Below are 21,255 nucleotides of genomic sequence, written 5' to 3'. Positions count from 1 at the left end.
TAAAAAGCCAATTTTTCATTTTTTGGTCCCTTCCTTCTCTCCTGGATGGTGTCTGCATGGGCATATAAAGACTTAATATAGACTTTATTTTTTCCTGTGTTATTTTTAAGGAGTAAGGATGCAGCTCTCATATCTTGGCCATAGGAGCTGGACTGTGACCTCAGAGTTGCTGCCTTTTTGCCTTTCCACCTGACCCTATTGCTAACACTGTAAGAGAAGATGCCACCCTGAAACTAGCAGGGGGATTGAAACTGGTTCTCACCACTTAAGGTGGTGAAGTCCATTGCCACTGCTGCCCAAACTGCACAGTTGAACTTCTGTACTTGCAATGGATCAGCCACCTATAGCTGTATGCTCAGACCAATCAAACAATCAATTACCTCCATTCCCACTTCTTACTAGGTGTGTGCTGCCTCACGTGACCTGCAGTCTGACACCAGCCAATTATACCTTCCCTTTCTTTCTATCCAAGTCTTCAGCATTTCTGTCCCCAAGATAATGCCAAGGTAATGGCCTTCAAACATATGAGGTCACTAAAAAGTAATCCAGCTGCTACCTGTGTTTGCATTTTTGCCAGGCCAAGTAATATCTTACTTCAGATAATCCTGGATCTAGCATTCTTTTCTTATCCATCCCTCAGGAATAGATTTTGAACAGCTCCAGAATTCTACTGGCTACCTAATGAGTTAACTTTTCCAATAAAAATTATTGGATTTCCTGTCTTCATCCATATCACCAGCTGGGTTCCATGCAAACCTAGTAATTTAGATTCTTTTCTTTTTTTAATCATTTGACGTAGATTGAGACCGTCTCAATGACTGAACTCTAGAAATATCAGAGAACTGTAGATATAGCTTCTTTTGGCTTTGAAATGCGTAAAGTTGATGCACTATAAATAAACATCACCAGATTACAGTGTCTTCATAGAATTTGATATAGTTGTCAATCTGCACAGTCATGCGTCAAACTAAAGAATTCTTCTCCAACTAACCTATCAAGAGAGTAGTCTCTCCATCTGCAGTTTGAGAGAATTGTTAGGTAGTAGAAATGTTTAAATTGTTGTTGCCAGTTTAATGCAAAATTATTGGTTCACTGGAAAATCTCTACTTCTGAAGAGCTAACCTGTCTTTTTTTCTTTTCAAAGCCATATGAGGGACTAAGACTTCAGGATTTGCGAAGGCTAAAGGATATGCTGATAGTGGAATCTGCAGACATGCTTCAGGCCCCACTGTTTACTGCAGAAGCTCTTCTTCGGGCACATGGTAATCAAAAACTAATAAAGTATTCAGACAGTTTTAGAAATTGTCTCAGCAAAATAAAAGTCATGTTCATGGGGTTTTTTTCTTTTTTTCCTAGCTATAATTGAAAGAAAAAGAGAAAATAATTATTAACAAAATGTGTATTCTTTTTCGAGTACATTCCCACTCTTGGGATAGTTTGCCAAGCAGTATCATACAGTGGAAGGAGGGAGTAGAGACCTAATTAAACAATGGCTGAAGCACCGCTCTGCCAGGCTGTGCTTCCGACTTGGATGGCAGATACTATGCATAATGTCTTGTAAAGGTGTGAATTGGACTTCATGTAGCAGCCCAGCAAGAGGGATATAGCAACCACTCTAGGAGAATGGGCTCTAAAAGGAATAGGAGAAGAGAGTGAAGCTTTTCTATAATATTCCCCAATACATGGTCAGATCCGTCTGAGAGACATTGCGCTGAAATGGCCTGACCCTTAGAGGTGTCGATATACAAAATAAACAGCTTAAGAGAAGTCCTTATATTCTTAGTTCTGTCCAGGTAATACAAGAATGTTCTCTTTGCATCTAAAGGATGTAACCAGATTCTTCTTCAAGTGATTGCTCATGTGCATTCCACAATAGGTATGCGTGCTCGCCACGTGCACCGGTGCCGGAAGTTTTTCCTATAGGGGAGCGCCCCTAGTGACCCTTGGAGTGGCACCGCTATGGCACAGCGTAAGGGGCACTGCACGCTCCCCCAACTCTCAGTTCCTTCTTGCCGTTAGTGAAGGTGCTTCGGAACTGCTGTGCTCCAGCTTTCTGCTGTAGCTTTCCCTGTGGGATTGTTGTTTAATTCGTAGTTAGTTAGTACCTGTAGTTTTAAAAAAGAAAAAAAAAGAAAAAGAGTATAGTTAGAATAGAAAAGCGTGCCCGAGTTGGGGCATGTTCCGCGCTTTAAATCATGCGACACTTGTAAATGGCCTATGCCAGTAAGTGTTTCGCACACTGACTGTTTATGCTGTCTGGGGGGAAACCTACCTCAGCGACCGCTGCAAAATTTGCAGATCTTTTAAGCCTGGGACCACAAAGGAGCGGGACATACAGCTCCAAGCCATCTTGATGGAATCAGCCCTGACCCCGACACCGCTGCGCTGCTCCGAGTCGGCACCGAGCACCATGGCATCGGTGCGCGGTGACCCAGTGGTGTCTTCAACCAACCAGCACCGCTCGCCATCCACGGGACACTCTAAGAAGACAAAGAAGAGATCTTCTCTGTCAAGGCTCTGGGGCAAGGTTGGGGGCGAGACTAGACCCGCGTTGGGCAGCTCTCAATCCTCATCAACCTCACGGCCTCCGACTCAAGTTGAGCGGAGTAGCCCAGCCCACTCCGGGACAACCTCCCTGGACGCCAGTGGCCACATACGGGTGCCCTCCATGCCGGAGGCCCTGCAGGGGGCTCAAGACGTAATGTCTCTACTGGTACCTGTTGCACCAACCCCAGTGGCTCCCTGGTCCAGAGACAAGCCAGTGCTCGGATTGCCACAGTCGCCGCCTGGACAGTTCAGTTCACGGTCAAGGGAAGGTTTCCGACATAGTTCTCCACTCAGTGACTGTCCCGCTGGCAGCCTGCACCGGTCCCCATCGACCTCCACCAGGTTGTCTGGCTGGGTGCCAAGCAGCAGGGGATCCAGGTACTGCTCCACTTCGAGGGAACGCAGTCCTAGCAGTCAGAGCTGGCTCTGCCGGGACTGAGAGAGACGGCACCGGAGGTCACCTACTCTGAGAAGCCATCATAGCCCCTTGCGGTACCAACGTAGAAGCTGCTCACGCTCTTTGTCCCAGTCGAGGTCCCTGACACGGCACTGCTCCCACAGCCACAGGCGTAGATCACCGGCAACTGGCAGTCACGGAACTGCCCGACGGAGCCATTCACGGAGCAGCTGTTACAGACCATACTCCTGCTCCTCCACACCAGAATCACGGTCTCAAGTCCCGCACTGCTCGCAGCGCCTTTATTCGTCCCCATCCCAGGATAGCGGTCGATCGTATGTCATCCCGGCCTCCTTCGGAGTCGACAGTCAGTGAACAGGTGAGTCCGGTGGGGCAGCCTGCTCCGATGGTGCCACAGCAGGTGCAGTGGCACCGGCCTCCCTGGCCAGCGTCCTGGTACCAATGGGCCCCAGGGGTCCCGACGCAGCCCCCGGTGGTGGCTTGCTTGGTGGCCAGAGCCTCAGAAAAGTCATCAGCCTCCCTCTCTTAGCCCCCAGGAAGGGGTCAGCAGAGCACTCTTCCCCAGCCCTGCGCTCAGAAGAGAACCAAGCTTTGGGATCTGTGGCACGGTGGGGACGCAGAGTACCATGCCCACATCCTCATCCTCCCCTGATGAAGCAATCACGGTGAGGCAATCCCCAGGAGGACACACAAGCCCACCAAGAGCTGTTGAAAAGGGTGGCTTCAAGCCTCAATCTACAGGCTGAGGAGGTGGAGGAGCCTTCGGACTCCCTCTTCAATGTCCTCTCAGCTACAGTGCCAGACAGGGTGGCTCTCCCTCTCCATGAAAGGGTGGCAAAGATCTCAAATGTCCTGTGGCAGACCCCAGCTTCCTTGCCCCCCATCTCCCAAGAGGGCAGAACGAAAGTATTTCGTGCCTGCCAAGGGGCATGAATATGTATATACCCACCCCACCCCAACTCCCTAGTGGTTGAGGCGGTCAACCATAAGGAGTGTCAGGGCCAACCCATTCCTACCCCTAAGAATAAGGACTCGAGGAGGCTAGACTTGTTTGGTAGAAAGCTTTATTCTTCCTCGAGCTCCCAACTGAGGGTGGCAAACCACCAGAACCACCAAGTCCTGCTGGGCAGATATGACTTTAACCTGTGGGGCTCAATGCCAAAGTTTGTGGACTCCCTCCAGGAGCATGATAGGAAGGAGTATAAGGCCCTGGTAGAGGAAGGCACACTACTGCCAGAGCCCTTCAGGCAGCCTCGGACCCTGCGGACATGGCTGCAAGAACTATGGCCTCTACGGTGTCCATGAGAAGGGCCTAGTGGCTCCTGCTGTCCGGGTTCTCCAGCGAGGCACAGAGCTCTTTGCAGGACCTCCCCTTCGATGGCAAGCCCCTGTTTGCGGAACAAACAGACATGAAGTTACACGGTCTCAAGGACTCACGCATGACATTAAAGACCCTTGGTCTCTATGTCCTGGTCCCGGCCAAGACCAAGTTCGAACTGCAGCGGACCCGCAGCCAGGCCACCCACTCCAGATGCAAGCCCCCTTATAAAAAATCAAGGGACTATAAGAAACGCTCACAGTAGCAGTCTCGGCTTGCGCCCCCAGCCTGGCCCCTCCAAGGGCAAGCAGGCGGGTAAGTGCCAGTTTTGTTGGGATGCCTGGGGACGACTTACCAGTCTGTACCAGAGATCCACCTGACCTACCCTTCTCCAACCGTCTACATAGTACCAGTAGCGGTACACTACTGACCTCAGACCAATGGGTCCTCAGCACCATCTCCTGGGGCTATACCCTCCAGTTTCTCTCTACCCCATCCACCCACCCTCCCTCCCCGTCCCTCTTCAGGGACCCCTTTCACGAGAACTTACTCAAGGAAGAGGTGAGGCGGCTCCTTCACTTAGGAGCGATGGAGTTGGTGCCTGCAAAGTTTAGATACAAGGAGTACTACTCCCATTATTTCCTTATCCTGAAGGCAAGAGGGGGACTCAGGCCCATCTTGGACCTGCGAGGCCTGAATCAGTACATGGTAAAACTCAAGTTCTGCATGGTCTCTCCGGCCTCCATCATCCCCTTCCTGAATCCCTGAGACTGGTATGCAGCCCTCAGTCTCCAGGATGCATACTCCACATTCACATATTCAAGGGCCACAGGCTTTTCCTCCACTTCACAGTAGGACAGGAACACTACCAGTTTACCGTCTTCCCGTTTGGCCTCTCAACGGCACGCAGAGTCTTCACAAAGTGTATGTCTGTGGTAGTGGCCTACCTCAGGCGTCAGTGGGGTCCAGATCTTTACCTACCTCGATGACTGGCAGGTCAAAGGCAGCTCCAGATCACAGGTACAGGACCACATAACACATGCACCACACTGGGACTGCTGGTAAACAGCACCAAATCCACGTTGGTACCGATGCAACAAATAGAGTTCATTGGCATGGTTCCAGATGCGACGTCGGCCAGAGCCTCCCTCCTGCTGGATAGGTTTGACACCTTGAGGGACCTTCTAGAGGTGATCACGAGGTTTCCTGTGACAACCGCCAGGTGATGCCTCCAACTACTGGGTCATATATCAGGGTGCACGTACATGGTTCGTCACACCAGACTCAGGATGCGGCCTCTTCAGCTCTGGTTGGCCTCGACATTCTCCCAGTCCAGAGACAGGCTGGACAAAGTCCTCACTGTGCCCAAAACTGTGCTAGCCTCCCTCAGTTGGTGGTCCACCCTGGGGAACATGCTCCGAGGAGTCACGTTCAGGAGCCACCCCCAACTGTAGAGTTGGTGTCTGATGTGTCGGACTTGGGGTGGGGAGCCCATGTGGGAGACCTCCAGACCCAAGGTCTGTGGTCCGTGCAGGAACTAGCCCTGCACATAAACATCAAAGAGCTAAGGGCGGTCTGTCTGGCCTGCGTGGCCTTTCACTCATGCCTTGCAGGCAGGGTAGTCGGGGTTCTCACGGACAACACGGCCTCGATGTTCTACATCAACAGGCAAGGTGGGGCCCGCTTCTCTGCCAGGAAGCCCTCAGGCTGTGGGACTTCTGTATAGCCCACTATATCAACTTGGAAGCCCACCACTTACCAGGCTTCCGGAACTCTCGGGCAGATCGGCTGAGCCGGGATTTCTCCTCCCAACACAAATGGTCGCTGCGCCTGGAGGTGGCACACAGGTTTTTCTGAACGTGGGGCACTCGTTCTGTCGTTCTGTCACAATCAGACAGAACCGTCAGTGCCCTCAGTTTTGCTCCAGGGGATGCCTGGGGCAAGGGTGCGATTTCTGACTCCTTTCTTCTGTCCTGATCGGGTCAGCTTTTATATGCCTTTTCTTTTATATGCTGATCGGCAAAGACCTGGAAAAGATCAAGACAGACAGGGCTCGCGTCCTTCTGATCGCCCCGGCGTGGCCCAGGCAGCACTGGTATGGGACTCTCACGAGCCTGTCAGTTGCGCCCCCGTGGCCGCTGCCAACCCACCCGGACCTTCTCTCTCAGTACCAGCGTTGCCTCCTCCACCACAACCTAGCAGCCCTCCACCTCACAGCGTGATTGCTTAATGGTTAGGCCAGGAGGAAAGGACCTGCTCGGAGGGCATCCAGCATGTCCTCCTGGAGAGCAGGAGTCCCTCCACGCATCAGGCCTACCTGGCAAAATGGTCTCGGTTCTCCCAGTGGGCCGCTGATCGGGGTGTCTCGCCAGGGGCTGCCCTGAACCAGTTTATACTGGATTGCCTCCTTCGTCTCAGAGCCCAAGGCCTAGCCCCTCGTCCGTTAAAGTGCATCTGGCAGCCATATCGGCCTTCCACCCGCCAGTACAAGGCCACACAGTATTTTCTCATGACATGACCAGTAGGTTCCTTAAGAGCTTGGATCGCCTCTTTCATTATGTTAGACCCCCGGTCCCGCAGTGGGACCTGAACTTGGTTCTGGCCAGGCTAACAGGACCTCCATTTGAGCCGCTTGCTACATGCTTCTGGTCCCACCTCTCATGGAAAGTAGCCTTTCTTGTAGTGATCACGTCTGTTAGGAGGGTCTTGGAGCTCCTGGCCCTGACCGTTGAACCCCCGTATATGGTATTTCATAAGGATACGGTCCAGCTCCACCCACACCTTCGTTTCCTCCCTAAGGTGGTCTCCACCTGTCATAGGGGCCAGGACATTTTCCTGCCAGTGCTCTGTCCCAAGCCCCACAGGTCTAATGAGGAGCGCCGCCTCCCCATGCTAGATGTGAGATGGGCCCTGGCATTTTACCTGGAATGGACAAAACCATTCAGGAAGTCTTTGCAGCTGTTCATTGCCACAGCCGAACGCATGAAAGGCCGATCTCCACTCAGCAGCTCTCCAACTGGATCACTTCCTGTATCCATACTTGTTATGACATGGCGGGAGTTCCCCCACCACCAATTGTGAGAGTGCACTCAACAAGGGTGCAAGCCTCGTCGGCCGCCTTTCTGGCTCACGACCCTATTCAGGACGTTTGTAGAGCTGCCACGTGGTCTTCGGGCCACACGTTCATCTCACACTATGTGATCTCCCAGACTAGTAAGGACATCGGGTTCGGCAGGGCAGTGCTCCGTCCCGAGTTTCTGTGAACTCCTACCCACCTTCAACAGATATAGCTTGGAATCACCTGTTGTGGAATGCACATAGACAATCACTTGAAGAAGAAAAGACAGGTACCTTTTCCATAACTGGTGTTCTTCGAGATATGTTGCTCATGTCCTTTCCACATCCTGCTCTCCTTCCCCACTGTCGGAGTTGTCTGGCAAGAAGGAACTGAGGCTGGGGGGAGCACACAGCACCCCTTATACCATGCCATAGCAGCGCCGCTCCAGGGGTTGCTGGGGTGCTCCCCTACGGGTACTGCTAAGGGAAAAACTTCTGGTGCACGTGGAGAACACACACACCTATTGTGGAATGGACATGAGCAACACATCTCGAAGAACACCAGTTACGGAAAAGGTAACTGTCTTTTCCCCTTTACTTGTGTGGAAGTTGAGGAAAATACAGGTAAATTAATACTCTGATTTACATGAAACTATGAAATCATTGTAGGAAGGAATTTTGGGTACGGTCTAAGAACCACGTTATCTTTATAAAAAGTGGTGTGGGGGAGGTTCCTCTGTCAATGCATGTTACTCACTAACTCGTCAAGCAGAAGTGATTGCTATTATAAAGCCTGTTTTCAGAGATAAATGAAGGAGCAACTTGCTACGGTTTCAAAAGGGGAAGACCTAAGACGTAATAGAACGAAATTCAAATTCTATGGAGGGAGCAGGTCCTGTACTGAGAGAGAAATTCAGTAAACCTTTTAAAAAGGTTTTTCACCAGCTTGTGCAAGAAAATAGATTTTTCCAGTATTGTCAGTATGCAATGGTGCTATTGCTGCTAAATGGACTTTAATGGAGGAGAGAGACCACCCCATTGGTTATAAGTGCAACATATATTCTAAAATGAGTTGTATAGAAACAGTAACTGGTCAACGTTTCTACCAGATTGGCCAGATAACAAATCTTTTTCCATTTAAAATTGTAACTTTTTCTGGTAGATAGTTCTTATTAATGCTCAGAAATCATCTGCTCCTTTGAGGAGCAAGGTCTTTCTAAATCTGTCAAAGTCCTGTTGTCCAAGCCAATAGCTGTAAAAACTGAAGATCTGGATGGAATACCCTTCCCTCCTGTTGGGAAAGTAAGTCTGTGGAAAACAGGAGTGTCTTGTATTTGACGTTGGATAGATGGAGCAACTCGGTGTACCATTGTTTCCTTGGCCATGCTGGAACAACTAAAATCACGCTGGTTGAATCTTGTTTTATTTTCTTCAGAACTTTGAGAATTAGAGGGAATGGGATAAATGCATACATCAGACCCATTCCTCAATCTAGGATGAATGCATCTGTCACTGATAGATTGTCTGAGCGTGCTCTTGATAAAAATGGGGACATTTCATATTGAATCTAGTGGTGAACAGATCTATGTGCAGAAACCTCAAAAGACAGAAAATGTTCTGAATCATGAGTCCTTTAGAAACCACTTGTGCATCTGTGAGGAATCTCTACTCAGATGATCTGTATCCTTGTTGTTTCTCCCATGTCATGAAAGGCAATTGATTAAATATTGTATACACCAGTCCCAAAGCTTTATCACCTCGTGGCATAGCTGAGAAAATCGAGTTCTGTCTTGTTTGTTCAAATCATATACTGCAGACATGTCTGTGACCACCTGGATTACTGCATCCTGTATCTGTAGAAGAAATGCGTTGAGAGCCTGATGGATTGCCCTCAGTTTTAGCAAGTTTGTTTAATACGGATTTTGTGTCATTCCAAAGACCTTGTTTGAAAAAGGTTGGGGAGCACCCCACTGTGACCATCTTGGACACATCTGTGGTTACTGTTGACATAGGAGTAGGTGGGTTGAACAATACTCCTTTGAGGATATTCTCTGCGTTCAACCACCGTATTAGAGAGAGATGAATTTTTCTCGCACTGGTATTTTTCCATATACAGTCCCTAAACGGCATTAAGTTCTGTAACAGCCGGTGTTGAAGTGGCCTCTTCTTAACTTGGCATATGGAGTCACATATGCTGTGGATTCCATGAGGCCTAATAATGCCAGAAAATACATTACCCTTTGAGAGGGCTGCAGAAACTGTATTTATATAGTGGTGGTGATTTTCAAAAACCTCCTCCAAAAGCTCTTTTTTCTAAGGAGTCATAGATCACTCCAATGAAGGGAATCCTGTGTGATGGAATCAGAAGGGACTTCTCTTTGTTTATGAAAAATCCTAATGCTCAAAATAAAGAACAGGTCATCTGATTGGCTCTCTGTAATTCTTTTTTGGATGGAGCCTTCAGCATCCGATTATCTAAGTAAGGGAAGACGAAAACTCTCTGCCTTCTCATGTGCTGCTACTGAAGCCAGGCATTTGGTAAAAACTCTGGGTGCAGTGAAGAGGCCAAAGGCTAAAACTCTGTCCTGGAAATTTGTCTGAATCAAAGACAAAACATAGCTATTGCAGTGAGATGGTTTTATGTGGATATGTAAACATCTGTGAGACTGAAAGCACCAAACCAATCCAGAGTAGACAGAGGGAATGGTCAAAGCCAGAGGATAGTGTTCTGAACTGAAACTTTCTGATGTATCTGTTTAGAGTTCTGAGATCTAAAATTAGTCTGAGACCTCCATTCTTTTTTGGGATCAGAAAGTAATGGGAGTAGAACCCTTTGTTGTTGAAAATAAATAGTACTTCTTTAATAGCCCCTGCATGCAGTAGAGCTTGTACTTCCATTAATCTGCCATGGGAAGTGTCCCTGAAACGACAGGGACGGGGGGTTACATGAAAGGAAAGGATTTGAGTTGGAAAGTATAATCTTCCTTTATTGTGTGTAAAACACATCTGTCTGAGGTGGTGATTGTATGCAGTGTTGTTGTAGCCATGTTGGTCCCAGCATACTAGAGGGGCAAAGTGTGTGAGGCAATATTTTATGTTTTGTAAAACTGGGACAGACAGGATAGGATTTTCTGAAATTGGTTGAGAGCTTTTGATAAACCTGTCAAATGTGAAGTCTGACATTAGGCAAGGAGGATTTGTCTGAGAAATTCTTTGACCTCATCCTCTGCTTTCCTTTGTCTCTTGTGTATGAGAGAATGCTTGCTGTTGGTGTTGCTGTTGATAGTCTGATTGCCTCTTCTCATTACAGAGAGACAAGGTGGGTGAGGTAATATCTTTTATTGGACCAATTTTTATTTGTGAGAGAGACACGTTTTTGAGCTTTCATAGAGCTCTTCCTATAGTAAGACAAATAAGAAAATGGTGTGTGATATTGCCTGTGATGCCTGAACATAGGCATAGGTGTTCTCTGTGGATAGGGAGATGGTTGCTGTGAAACACGTCTCCTTCATCTTTTCCAGTACCTCATCAGTTTTTGCATTAAATAGTCCATCCCCTTTAAAGGATAGATCTATTTTAGATGTTCTTTCCACAGAAAGAAATGATTGTAGCCATGCATGCCTACATAGAGCTATTGCAGATGCAACAGATTTTGAGATGGTATCAGGGACGTCAATCGATGCCCTGAGGGCATGCTTAGCCCGGTTTTGTCCCTGTTTGTTGAGAGCTGATGTCAACTTCCTGTAATCCTCTGGGAGATTTTTAGTAAAGACTCACTCTTATCTCACAGTTGAAACTAATACCTGGCCATCACCTCTTGATAATTTGCCACATCTGTGTTTTAAAGAAGCTGAAGAAAACATTTTTCTACCCAGAGTCCCAATTTTTTCCCTTCTATAGCATAAGGGGTAGAAGGTTGAAGACTTCACCTTGTTCTGCTATAATCAGAGTTTGGCTGAGGGCTTACATGAAAACAAGAGAATCTTTCAAAAGGGAGCTGGTATACCTTGTCAACCTTTTTTGAAATTGGTTGGCACAATGATGGATTGGACCACAGGAATTTTTCTGGTTGCCAAATCCCTTCTAACATAGGCAACAAAACCCCTGCTTTTTGCAGTAGACCCCAAAATGTCGGACTGGATGCATAGCTTCGTTGAAAGCTACTGATGTTAATTTTAAAGTTTATACTATCCTATCAACTAGTTCATGAAATTAGATTGCCTTTGCCAAAGAAGACGATGCTGTAACTACTCCCACGTTGTCCTCTCGCGATGAGCCACTTTCCAGTTCCATGACATATTGGAATTCTTCCTGTGGACATTCCTCCTGGTGGTCTTCAAAAAAGTATAGCCTGTGCCAAAGAAAGGGTGCCATACCACTTCTTCAAAGCTATGTCCTCAGAACACGTTCATATGCTGGGGGCAGGGAGGGAGTTGTGTGAGCACCTTAACACACACTGCTACCAGAATTTCCATTGTCCTGGCTGCTCCTCCTCTGCGCATCCCAAGAGTGGGAATATGCAGAGGACACTTAGAAGAAGAAAATTTTATTACAGTATTTTGTTGTGACATAACTCTACCACTCAGCTAATCTATTTAGCAATTGAAATTTTTGTCCAAAATGTAGATTAGCGCTGAACATTGTGGTAGAAAATAAAACCAGCTTCTTTTTGAAGTAGCATTTCCATTTTAACTGCATTCATAAAGATTGTTTTATATCCCCGTTTATTCAGACTGTCTGCAATATATCAAAAACGTTCAGACAATCAGGGGAATTAAAAGGAAAGTGATTGAAACTGGGGATCATAATCTAAAAGTTTTGAGTTAAAGCTGTTTGGAGAAACAAGGTTTTATTGTTTCAAAATTGAGGCCTAAAAGTGGAACTACTTAGACCAGGGGTCGGCAACCTATGGCACACGTGCCAAACACGGCACGCGAGCCAATTTTTAATGGCATGCTGCTGTCTGCCGGACCCGGGCAGACAGCAGTGTGACACTAAAAAGCCTGCTCGGCCCAACCCGCCCTTTTCCACCCCCCACCCACAGCTCTCTCCTTGCAGGGCAGGCAAGCTTCCCCTCCCCCCCGCCTCTTCCCTCAGCGTGTGGGGTTCCTGCCCCTCCTTCTCTCCCTCCCTGCAGCCAATCAGCTGACGGCCCTTGCTACGATAAAAGCGGGGAAGAGGTAAAAGCGGAGCCGCAGCACCTCTCTCTGCTTCAGGGACGTTGGGGAAGGGGGTGGAATCAGGGCATATCCCCTCCAGCCCCCTGCCATGAGCCGTTCAGGGCAGGGGGCTGGGAGCACCCCCACAACCCCAGCCCACACCCCCAGCCCTCTGCCCTGACCTCTGCACCCGCTCACACACCCCCAGCCCTCTGCCCTGACACCTGAACCCTCCTTACACACACCCAGCCTCGTGCCCTGACCCCTGCCCTGACTCCTGCACCCCCCCACACATACCCAGCCCCCCCCCGACTCTTGCATCCCCCAGTCCCACCCTGAGCACCAAACAGGAGCTCCTGCACCCCTCACACCAAATGGAAGCTGCCCAGGTAAGCGCTCCACACCCAAACCTCCTACCCCAACCCTGAGCCCTCTCCCTCATTCTAGCTCCTGGCCAGATCCTGCACCCCAACCCCCAGCCTGCTCCTTCACCCCCAGCCCTATTTTCAGCACACTCCCACCCTCATCTCAGTGCAGAGAGAGAGGAAGAGAATGACTAGAACCAGGTAGAAGGTAGGCACCTACTCTATGTTGATAGGGCCGGGACTGCAGACCAGCAGCAGGCTGAGCGTGGCCAGCAGCTGGGACCCTGGCTGACAGGAGCCAGTGGATGGAACCCCAGACCGACAGCAGGCTGAGCGGCGGTACGCTGAGCTGCTCAGCCCACTGCCAGTCTGGGGTCCCAGCCGCCGGCCCCGCTCAGCCCACTGCCCGTCTGGGGCTCTGGCTGCCTGCCCCTTGCCAGCCGGGGTCCCAGTCGCAGGCCCCGCTCAGCCCACTGCCGGCCTAGGTGAACAGAACCCCAGGCTGGCAATGGGCTGAGCGGGCTGGCGGCATAAGATCAGCATTTTAATTTAATTTTAAATGAAGCTTCTTAAACATTTTGAAAACCTTGTTTACATATGACAATAGTTTAGTTATATAATATATAGACTTATAGCGAGAGACCTTCTAAAAAATGTTAAAATGTATTATTGGCATGCGAAACCTTAAATTAAAGTGAATAAATGAAGACTCGGCACACCACTTCTAAAAGGTTGCCGACCCCTGACTTAGACAGTTGATCCCATATTGAAGTTCTGACCTTCATAAAAGTCCATTCCTATATTTATTTAGTCAAACCATAGTGGTTTGCTGCTAAATATGTTGTGTGTGTGTGTAGTGAATGTGTAAAAACAGATCCGCTTCTTTCTGTTGTGTTCATTATAATAAGTTTAACATGGATGTGACCCAGTGAGACTGAGAGCACCAAACCAATCCAGAGTAGACGAGGGAATGATCAAAGCCAGAGGATAGTATTCTGAACTGAAACTTTCTGATGTATCTACTTAGAGTTCTGAAATCTAAAATTAGTCTGAGACCTCCATTCTCTTTTGGGATCAGAAAGTAATGGGAGTAGAACCCTTTTGTTGCTGGAAATAAATAGTAGTTCTTTAAAGTACTTTACTGACCCAGTAAAGCACATAAGTATGTGCTCACTGTATGGATGTGAGTAGTCCCTTTAAGCACGAGTAGTACCAATGAATATAAAGTTATGCATGTTAATCCCCTTGCTAGAATTGTCTTTAGTTATTTTTTTGTGAGTTTCTTGCATAGCAACTGAAAAATTTAAAATAGGGAAGTGTGATTTTAAAACAACAGAAATTGGCAGAATGTCTGACAAGTGGGTGTGTGGTACCTGAAACTTTTTTTGTTATTTTTAGTTTTGACTAGATTTCAAGTTGATAGTCTCTGGTATAATTTTCTATTAAAGGTACACTAACTTTTATCATTGTGTTTAAATGATAACCTAATCACATACGGGTCACTGATATTGCATAATATTTTTTTAAATTTAGTTAATTTGCTTTGTTTCTTATATGATATTAATATATAAGTGGAACAATATTTTGAATTTTAAGAGTACTCAGTTAAGACTGAAGATTCACAGCTGGCAAATTCTGTAACCTATTCAAACAACAAGGAGTCCGGTAGCACCTTCAAGACTAACAGATTTATTTGAGCATAAGCTTTCATGGGTAAAAACTGTCTTCAAAGAGAAACAGAACTAAAATTCATTTGCAAATTTAACACCATTAATTTTGGGCTTGAATAGGGACTGGGAGTGGCTGGCTCATTACAGAAGCAGCTTTGCCTCTCCTGGAATTGACACCTCCTCATCTATTGTTGGGAGTGGATTACATCCACCCTGATCGAATTGGCCCTGTCAACACTGGCTCTCCACTTGTGAGGTAACTCCCTTTTCTTCATGTGTCAGTATATTTATATCTGCATCAGTAACTTTCACTCCATGCATCTGAAGAAGTGAGATTTTCACCCACGCAAGCTTATGCTCAAATATATCTGTTAGTCTTTAAGGTGCCACCGGACTCCTTGTTGTTTTTGTGGATACAGACTAACACGGCTACCCCCTGATACTTGTAACCTATACAAACATTCTGTAGAACAAAATGTTGGCAGTACTATGTATTACACACCATGCCGGAAGTCTGAGTGTCAAAGCAATGAAGTTGATGTAAACTGTGCAGACATGTCTGCCGCCATCTAGAGAGCAGTAATTGAGATTTGAGAAGGAATCAGTCTGAGTTGCAAGGTCATTCTCTTGTTGTTGCCTTCATGGTGTAGCTGTAACTTAATGCAGTTGAACATTACCTAAAGAGAAGTACAGACATAATTTGCAAGTCATGAGAAAGCAGGCTCTTTTGCCGTTAGCTTATTCATTATAAATTAGAAATTATTCAGCCAAGCATAATTAAAACTTAATAATGTGTTTGGCATAAAAATAAGGACATACAATTGGTGTGATTATGTAACATAACTGAATAACTGATGAATATGTTCAGCTTTAAATTTTATTACAAAAATTAAGATATAAACCAGAAGCCACTCTGCATAAATTAGCATTGCCAGACTCTAAATATTTTCCCATTAATTTTTTTAAAAGAGACAAAATAATAATAAGACTGTCTGTCTTAATTTTAACTTTCTTAATTCAAAGAACATAAGCTAAGGTATTTTTCTTATATTTAAAAATGATGCATTTTACTCACCTTTTTAGAAACTTGATGTTGAAATCTATTTACTTGACAAACTTTGATTTTGTCTGTCACACAAAAGTATGGATTTGTTAGTACAGCTTGTTTGTGAGAGCTGGGATTGGGATTTTGTTTTTTCCCCCACTAATAGAGCACAGAAGATTTATGGGAGAGGGATGAAAAACAAATTATTACATGAAAAGCAACTAGAGAAGAAAAAATTAGTAGGGGTTTTGGGTTTTTTTGGCCCTAGAACTGTGACATTTTATACCTTGGGGGAGCATACTGTAAGCCCCACATTTTCATATAATCATGATCTTAAATATAAAGCATGCCTTGGAAGGTATCAGGGGAATGGTTATGATCTGCTGAAAGTCATTTCTCTCTCCATATATGTACATCATTAATGCATATGAAGTTATGAGAATTGTGTTGTATGATTGTCACTAAAACATGCTGTAAATTGGGAAATCAGCCAGATATTAGCTCCCCAGAGGCAAGAGCAAAGAAAATAAACCAACACACAGGCGGGGTGTTAAACAACCCATCAACAACCATTGTCTAGCAAGGGAGCTACAATTCAATGACTCACCTTGTCTGGAGACTCAGCTGTGCACCCAGGCATGCCTGGACTTGTGTTTTCCGAGCACATGGACTGAGGATATAAAACAGACACAGTGGCCACATGCTGGGTCGGTCGTCTTCACCCACGTACGCTGCAAGGACACTCTGAAGACTCCAACTGAGGGGACTGGCCCAGATTTCAGGGGTGAAATCTGTGTACTATAAACTGCAATATGCAGTGGGGTGAGAAAAACTGCTTAGTCTAGTTGTTGTCCAGTATAATAGGGTTGAGAGTTTAGACTGCATGCTTATATTTTATTTCTTTTGGTAACTAACTCTGACTTTTTACCTATCACTTAATATCACTTAAAATCTATCTTTTGATATGTTTTACTGTTTATCTTTACCTGTGAATTTGCCTGAAGTGTGTGGTAAAACTGCTCAGGTTTTGCAAAGACTGGTGTATGTCCACTTTCATTGATAAAAGTGGTGAACCAATTAATAAGTCTGCACTGCCCATCTTGAGCAGTGCAAGACTGTATATTCCTGGGGTACAGTGCTGGGAGCTGGGGGGGATTTGACTCAGGTGCCTTTCCCTGTGTGATTCATGAGTGGCTCGGGGAGCATTCATGCAATCTAGCTGGGTGTGGGGTCTTCACATGTGGTTGTGCTGAGTGATAATAGCACCTGGAGGCATTGCTGGTCACTAGCAAGGCATTGTGAGAGACAGCCCAGGCTGCAGAGAGTTCAGGGAGCACAGCGGTCTCTCAGTCCCAGGCTGCACCGCAGGGAATCCCATAACACCAACCTTTATATTATTATCTCTTTTTAAACTTCATTCTTGTAGGATGAAAGGTAGAGCACTCCAATTTCAAATTCAGCTCATACTAAAATAATTGATTTCAGGGTAAAAGAAGTACAGTTCAGCTAATAACCTACGCTGCAGCTCATGATTTACTAAAAAGAACAGTGGAATCCAGCAAGCAGGACATCTTTGCTCCGACTACTAATTTAAAAAGGCACTACATATATCAGTATTGAGGACTTCTTATAGCTCTTAGCAATATCTCAAGTTCAATAAGTTCCTGTTTAAAAGATTATAAAGACAAGATAATGTGTAAAATGGCATAATATGTTATGCTGGTAATAAAAGTAGCAATTTTTTGTTATTGCAATCTAGTAATTTTACACAAGTATCATAACCTTAAGCAGATGAAATGGAATCAATGAAATCTTTAAAATGTTGTACAGTTTGGACAAATTATGCAAACATGTCTCCATAACATTTTCATTTATATGAAAAATCAATAAGCAAATTTCAGTGTGATTGACCTACTGATATGCAAAATGAATACTTTGATAATATCACTATTGAATAGGGCTACTTATATTTTCTTCTTTACTTATAGTACACATGCAATTTTTATTTACAATAACTTAGGGAGTTTTATTTATGAAACATTTGCTTAGGAAAAATTGAAAATTTAGGGTTTTTATAAACATCAGATACTTATGGTTAACAAATAAAATGAACTTTTGTGTAATTGACAATGTTTGAAAATTTTGTTTTTTTGAGACTTAAAATCGCAGCGATATGGTAAAGTATATCAGTTCAAATTTGTCTTTCAGTCTGAATCTGTCCATGTAAGTGGATGCTCTTTACACTATTGGTATTTTTAGATTCAAAATAATCTAAAAATAGGCACAGAAATTTGGCAAACTAACATTGTTGAATGTTTTGTTTGTTTTTAGATTTGAAATAAAGTAGTTTTAAACTTTTTTTAAAAAATCACCATCTTTGTTTGTAATCTTAATAACTGCTGATATATTCATTTATGCATACAATGTTGTTGCAGCAGCTGTGTTACTTCCAGGATATTAGAAAGACAAGGTAGGTGAGGTAATATTTTTATTGGACCAACTTCTGTTGGTGAGAGAGACCAGCTTTTGATGTTACACAGAGCTCTTCCTTAGGGCAGATCTGAAAAAACTTGTCTTTCTCAGGTTTGGTCTACACAAGGGTAGGGGATCGATCTAAGATACGCAACTTCAGCTACGAGAATAGCGTAGCTGAGATCAACGTAGAATCACTTACTTCACGTCCTTGTGGCGCGGGATCAACGGCTGCCGCTCCCCCGTCTACTCCACTTCCACCTCTCGCCCTGGTGGAGTTCCGGAGTCGACAGCAGAGCGATCGGGGATTGATTTATCGTGTCTACACTAGACGCGATAAATCGATCCCCAATCGATCACTATCCGATGGGTCGTGTAGACGTGGCCTCAGCAACTGAAATTGGTCCAATAAAAGATATTACTTCACCTACCTTATCTCTCTGTATACATTTGTTTTACTGTAGTTCATTCGTACCATAGAAAACTTTAACTGTGAATTTAATATTTGTACACATGAAAACATGGAAGGGTCACAATAATATTTGTAGAATTACAAAAAATCCTAGCAAGGATAAATTAATTCTTTTTCAATTCAAATAATTTTAAATTTTGTATTTAAGAAATATCACATATTCAAACTGACTGTTGTATAGATGGCAAAAGCTTCAGCTATTTCAGGTCAAACTGAATAACTTTCATATGTGGAAGTAAAATTGTTTCAATGTAATACTTAGGCAAAAGCCTTCATATTGTAAGTCCTTAAAACCAAATAATTTTAACAATCTCAAAAGAGATATCAATATGTCAAACTTTTTACAGCTATAACATAGGAAACTCAGACTGCTGGGGGACAATTCCCCCAATTCATAGCATTAGAAAATGCAGTTTTATACAATCAGAAGTTAGTGAAAATGGTGACAACTGCTGCACACAGAACTTCCAGTTTTGTGGATGGTAGAAACTTTCATATGCTGATATTCTGCCCCTTTTTAGAAGAGGTTAGGGTTAGGGGAATTATGATTATAAAAGCAAGATTGTCACTTGTCCTCTGCCACAGTGCAGGGCAGGAAGAGCGTATAAGGCATCTCCATGCTTCTTTCCTATGTGGGCTGGCCTGTCTTGACAGTCTGTGCATAGGAGACAAAAGCAGGCTCCACATTTCTCTCTCTCCCCACACACAAATGTACTGGCAAGCAGAGCTGAGCCAGCACAGAGTGGGAAAATAGTAATCTGATACAGTTATGGGCCAGTAGCAGATTATTTCCTGCCTAGAGCAAGGAGAGAAGTAGATGGGGAATTGGCACACTAACTCGCAATTCCTTCCTGAATTGCTGTTGAGGCATTGCATCTACCTACAGCTTCTTACAGAAAATTAGTAGCAATGGATGAAATCCTGGTCCCATTGGGTACATTTACACTGCAGTTAAACTCCCAAAGCTAGCCTGGGTCAGTTGACTTGTGGGATTGTAAAATTTCTGTATAACGGTTCAGGCTCTTGCTGGAACCCAACCTCTGGGACCCTATGAGAGGGCAGGATACTAGAGCCCAGGCTCCAGCCCAAACGTTACACAGCAATTTTTAGCCCCGCAGCCCGAGCCAGCTGACCCACGCCAGCCACAGCCATGCCATGGGTCTTTTATTCCAGTGTAGACATACCCTGAAGTCAACAAGAGTTTTCCCACTGACTTCAACAGGGCCAGAATTTCTCCCAGTGTGTCAGTCTACCCCAAGATGCTAACATTTGATAGCTGTAATGACTTACTTTGTAAGTGTCCATAAGTAACTTCTTATACTTCTCCATATCAGTAACTCTGATCCCATGAGTAGTCTCACCGAAGATGATGGGACTACTGTGCATGAGAGCTTGCAGGAACAGGGTCTTAATGGCTGTTCTGCATTGTTTATGCCCAAAAAATTCTTGGTGAATTCAGTGAGAGTTTTGGGTGGGCAACAAATGCAGAATCAGATATAACATGAAGAAATTATTACTTGTAATAATTACTTGTTTCATATATTTTCATGATACCTGTTGTGAACATTTGTTTTGCAAGTTTTCTTCTTCCTTTGCTTTTAACTCTTCACTTGAATCAATAAAAATGTGGTTCTTAAAAAGAAAAAATAGAATTGATCTAAACTGAATGGTCAACTTTTATCATATGAAAGTGAGAATAAGTTTTCCATTTAGTTTATGGTTGACATTAATAGAAGGGAGATACTAGCAGTGGTGTTAGCTGTAAATAATGTATATTGTATGTTATCCCAAAATATATACTGTAAAATTAATGTCCATTGAGGGCTGCAGTCTCCAGTATTTCAAAAGTTATGTTCACCTCTAATTTTATTAGTAAAATATAGATCTTTTTAATGATGCAATCATAAAATGTAAACAAATCCATATCCTATAATAGTTAAATAATTTTATTTATATATTTATTGAAGACTGGGACAGGGAGAAATTACTTGAAGCATGGATGTCTAATCCAGAGAACTGCTGCCAACGTTCAGGTGTTCAAATGCCAACTCCACCTCCAAGTGGGTATAATGCCTGGGACACACTCCCTTCTCCACGAACTCCCCGCACCACTCGCTCTTCTGTGACCTCCCCTGATGAAATCAGTCTGTCACCGGGAGACATTGAGACAATTCTGGTATGATTTATTCTTAAGAAAGATTAACTGCCTATTACTTTGTGAATAGTTAGAGGCACAAAGTAATATATTAAATATTATTAAAAAGTTGTTCTGGTATATAATGCTTTGCAACTTGTGAGAAAATCTTCCATAATCATTGTGCAGTTGGTTTTTAAAGTATGTTTTAGTGCCTTACAAATAGGACTGAAATTAATTGGGAAATTGAACTGACTTCCCCCTCCTGTTTCTCTCCCCCCCTCTTTCCTCCCCCCCCCCCCAACTTAGTGCAAGAGAACTATTTTGTCATTTATCTTTGCAAAATAACCTTGGAAAGGACATGAGAGTTTTTTTTCTTTCTTTCTTAAATGTAAGCAAACACTGAAGTGTGTGTAGAATCATAGAAATGTAGAGTTGAAAGAGAGTACAAGAGGTTGCCTGGTCCAGCCCCTTGTGCTGATTCATTTTAACAATTGGCTTTATAATGACACACATTGAGCATGTGGCTGGAACAAGTTTTCAGCTTGACTGCATTATATTCTGATTTAACGAGATAGGATCATACCAAGTGTGTGTA

The 21,255-nt window shown here is 44.7% G+C and overlaps 1 protein-coding gene across 10 annotated transcripts in view; it reads left to right on the top strand.

The window, feature by feature from the left end:
• Positions 1–21,255, top strand: part of ANKIB1 (ankyrin repeat and IBR domain containing 1) — a 154,663-nt gene that overhangs the window by 77,893 nt on the left and 55,515 nt on the right. For all 10 annotated transcript variants that reach the window (XM_073333976.1, XM_073333978.1, XM_073333979.1 and 7 more), the window contains 2 exons: positions 1,145–1,262; positions 20,491–20,699. In XM_073333976.1, coding sequence (XP_073190077.1) covers positions 1,145–1,262; positions 20,491–20,699 — 327 coding nt within the window. The remainder of the gene's footprint in view (positions 1–1,144; positions 1,263–20,490; positions 20,700–21,255) is intronic.

The sequence above is a fragment of the Lepidochelys kempii genome, chromosome 2, assembly GCF_965140265.1.
Source record: "Lepidochelys kempii isolate rLepKem1 chromosome 2, rLepKem1.hap2, whole genome shotgun sequence".
Lineage (NCBI taxonomy): Eukaryota > Metazoa > Chordata > Testudines > Cheloniidae > Lepidochelys > Lepidochelys kempii.
The sequence above is the reverse complement of the archived record's forward strand: the minus strand, read 5'-3'. Positions and strand labels throughout refer to the sequence as shown.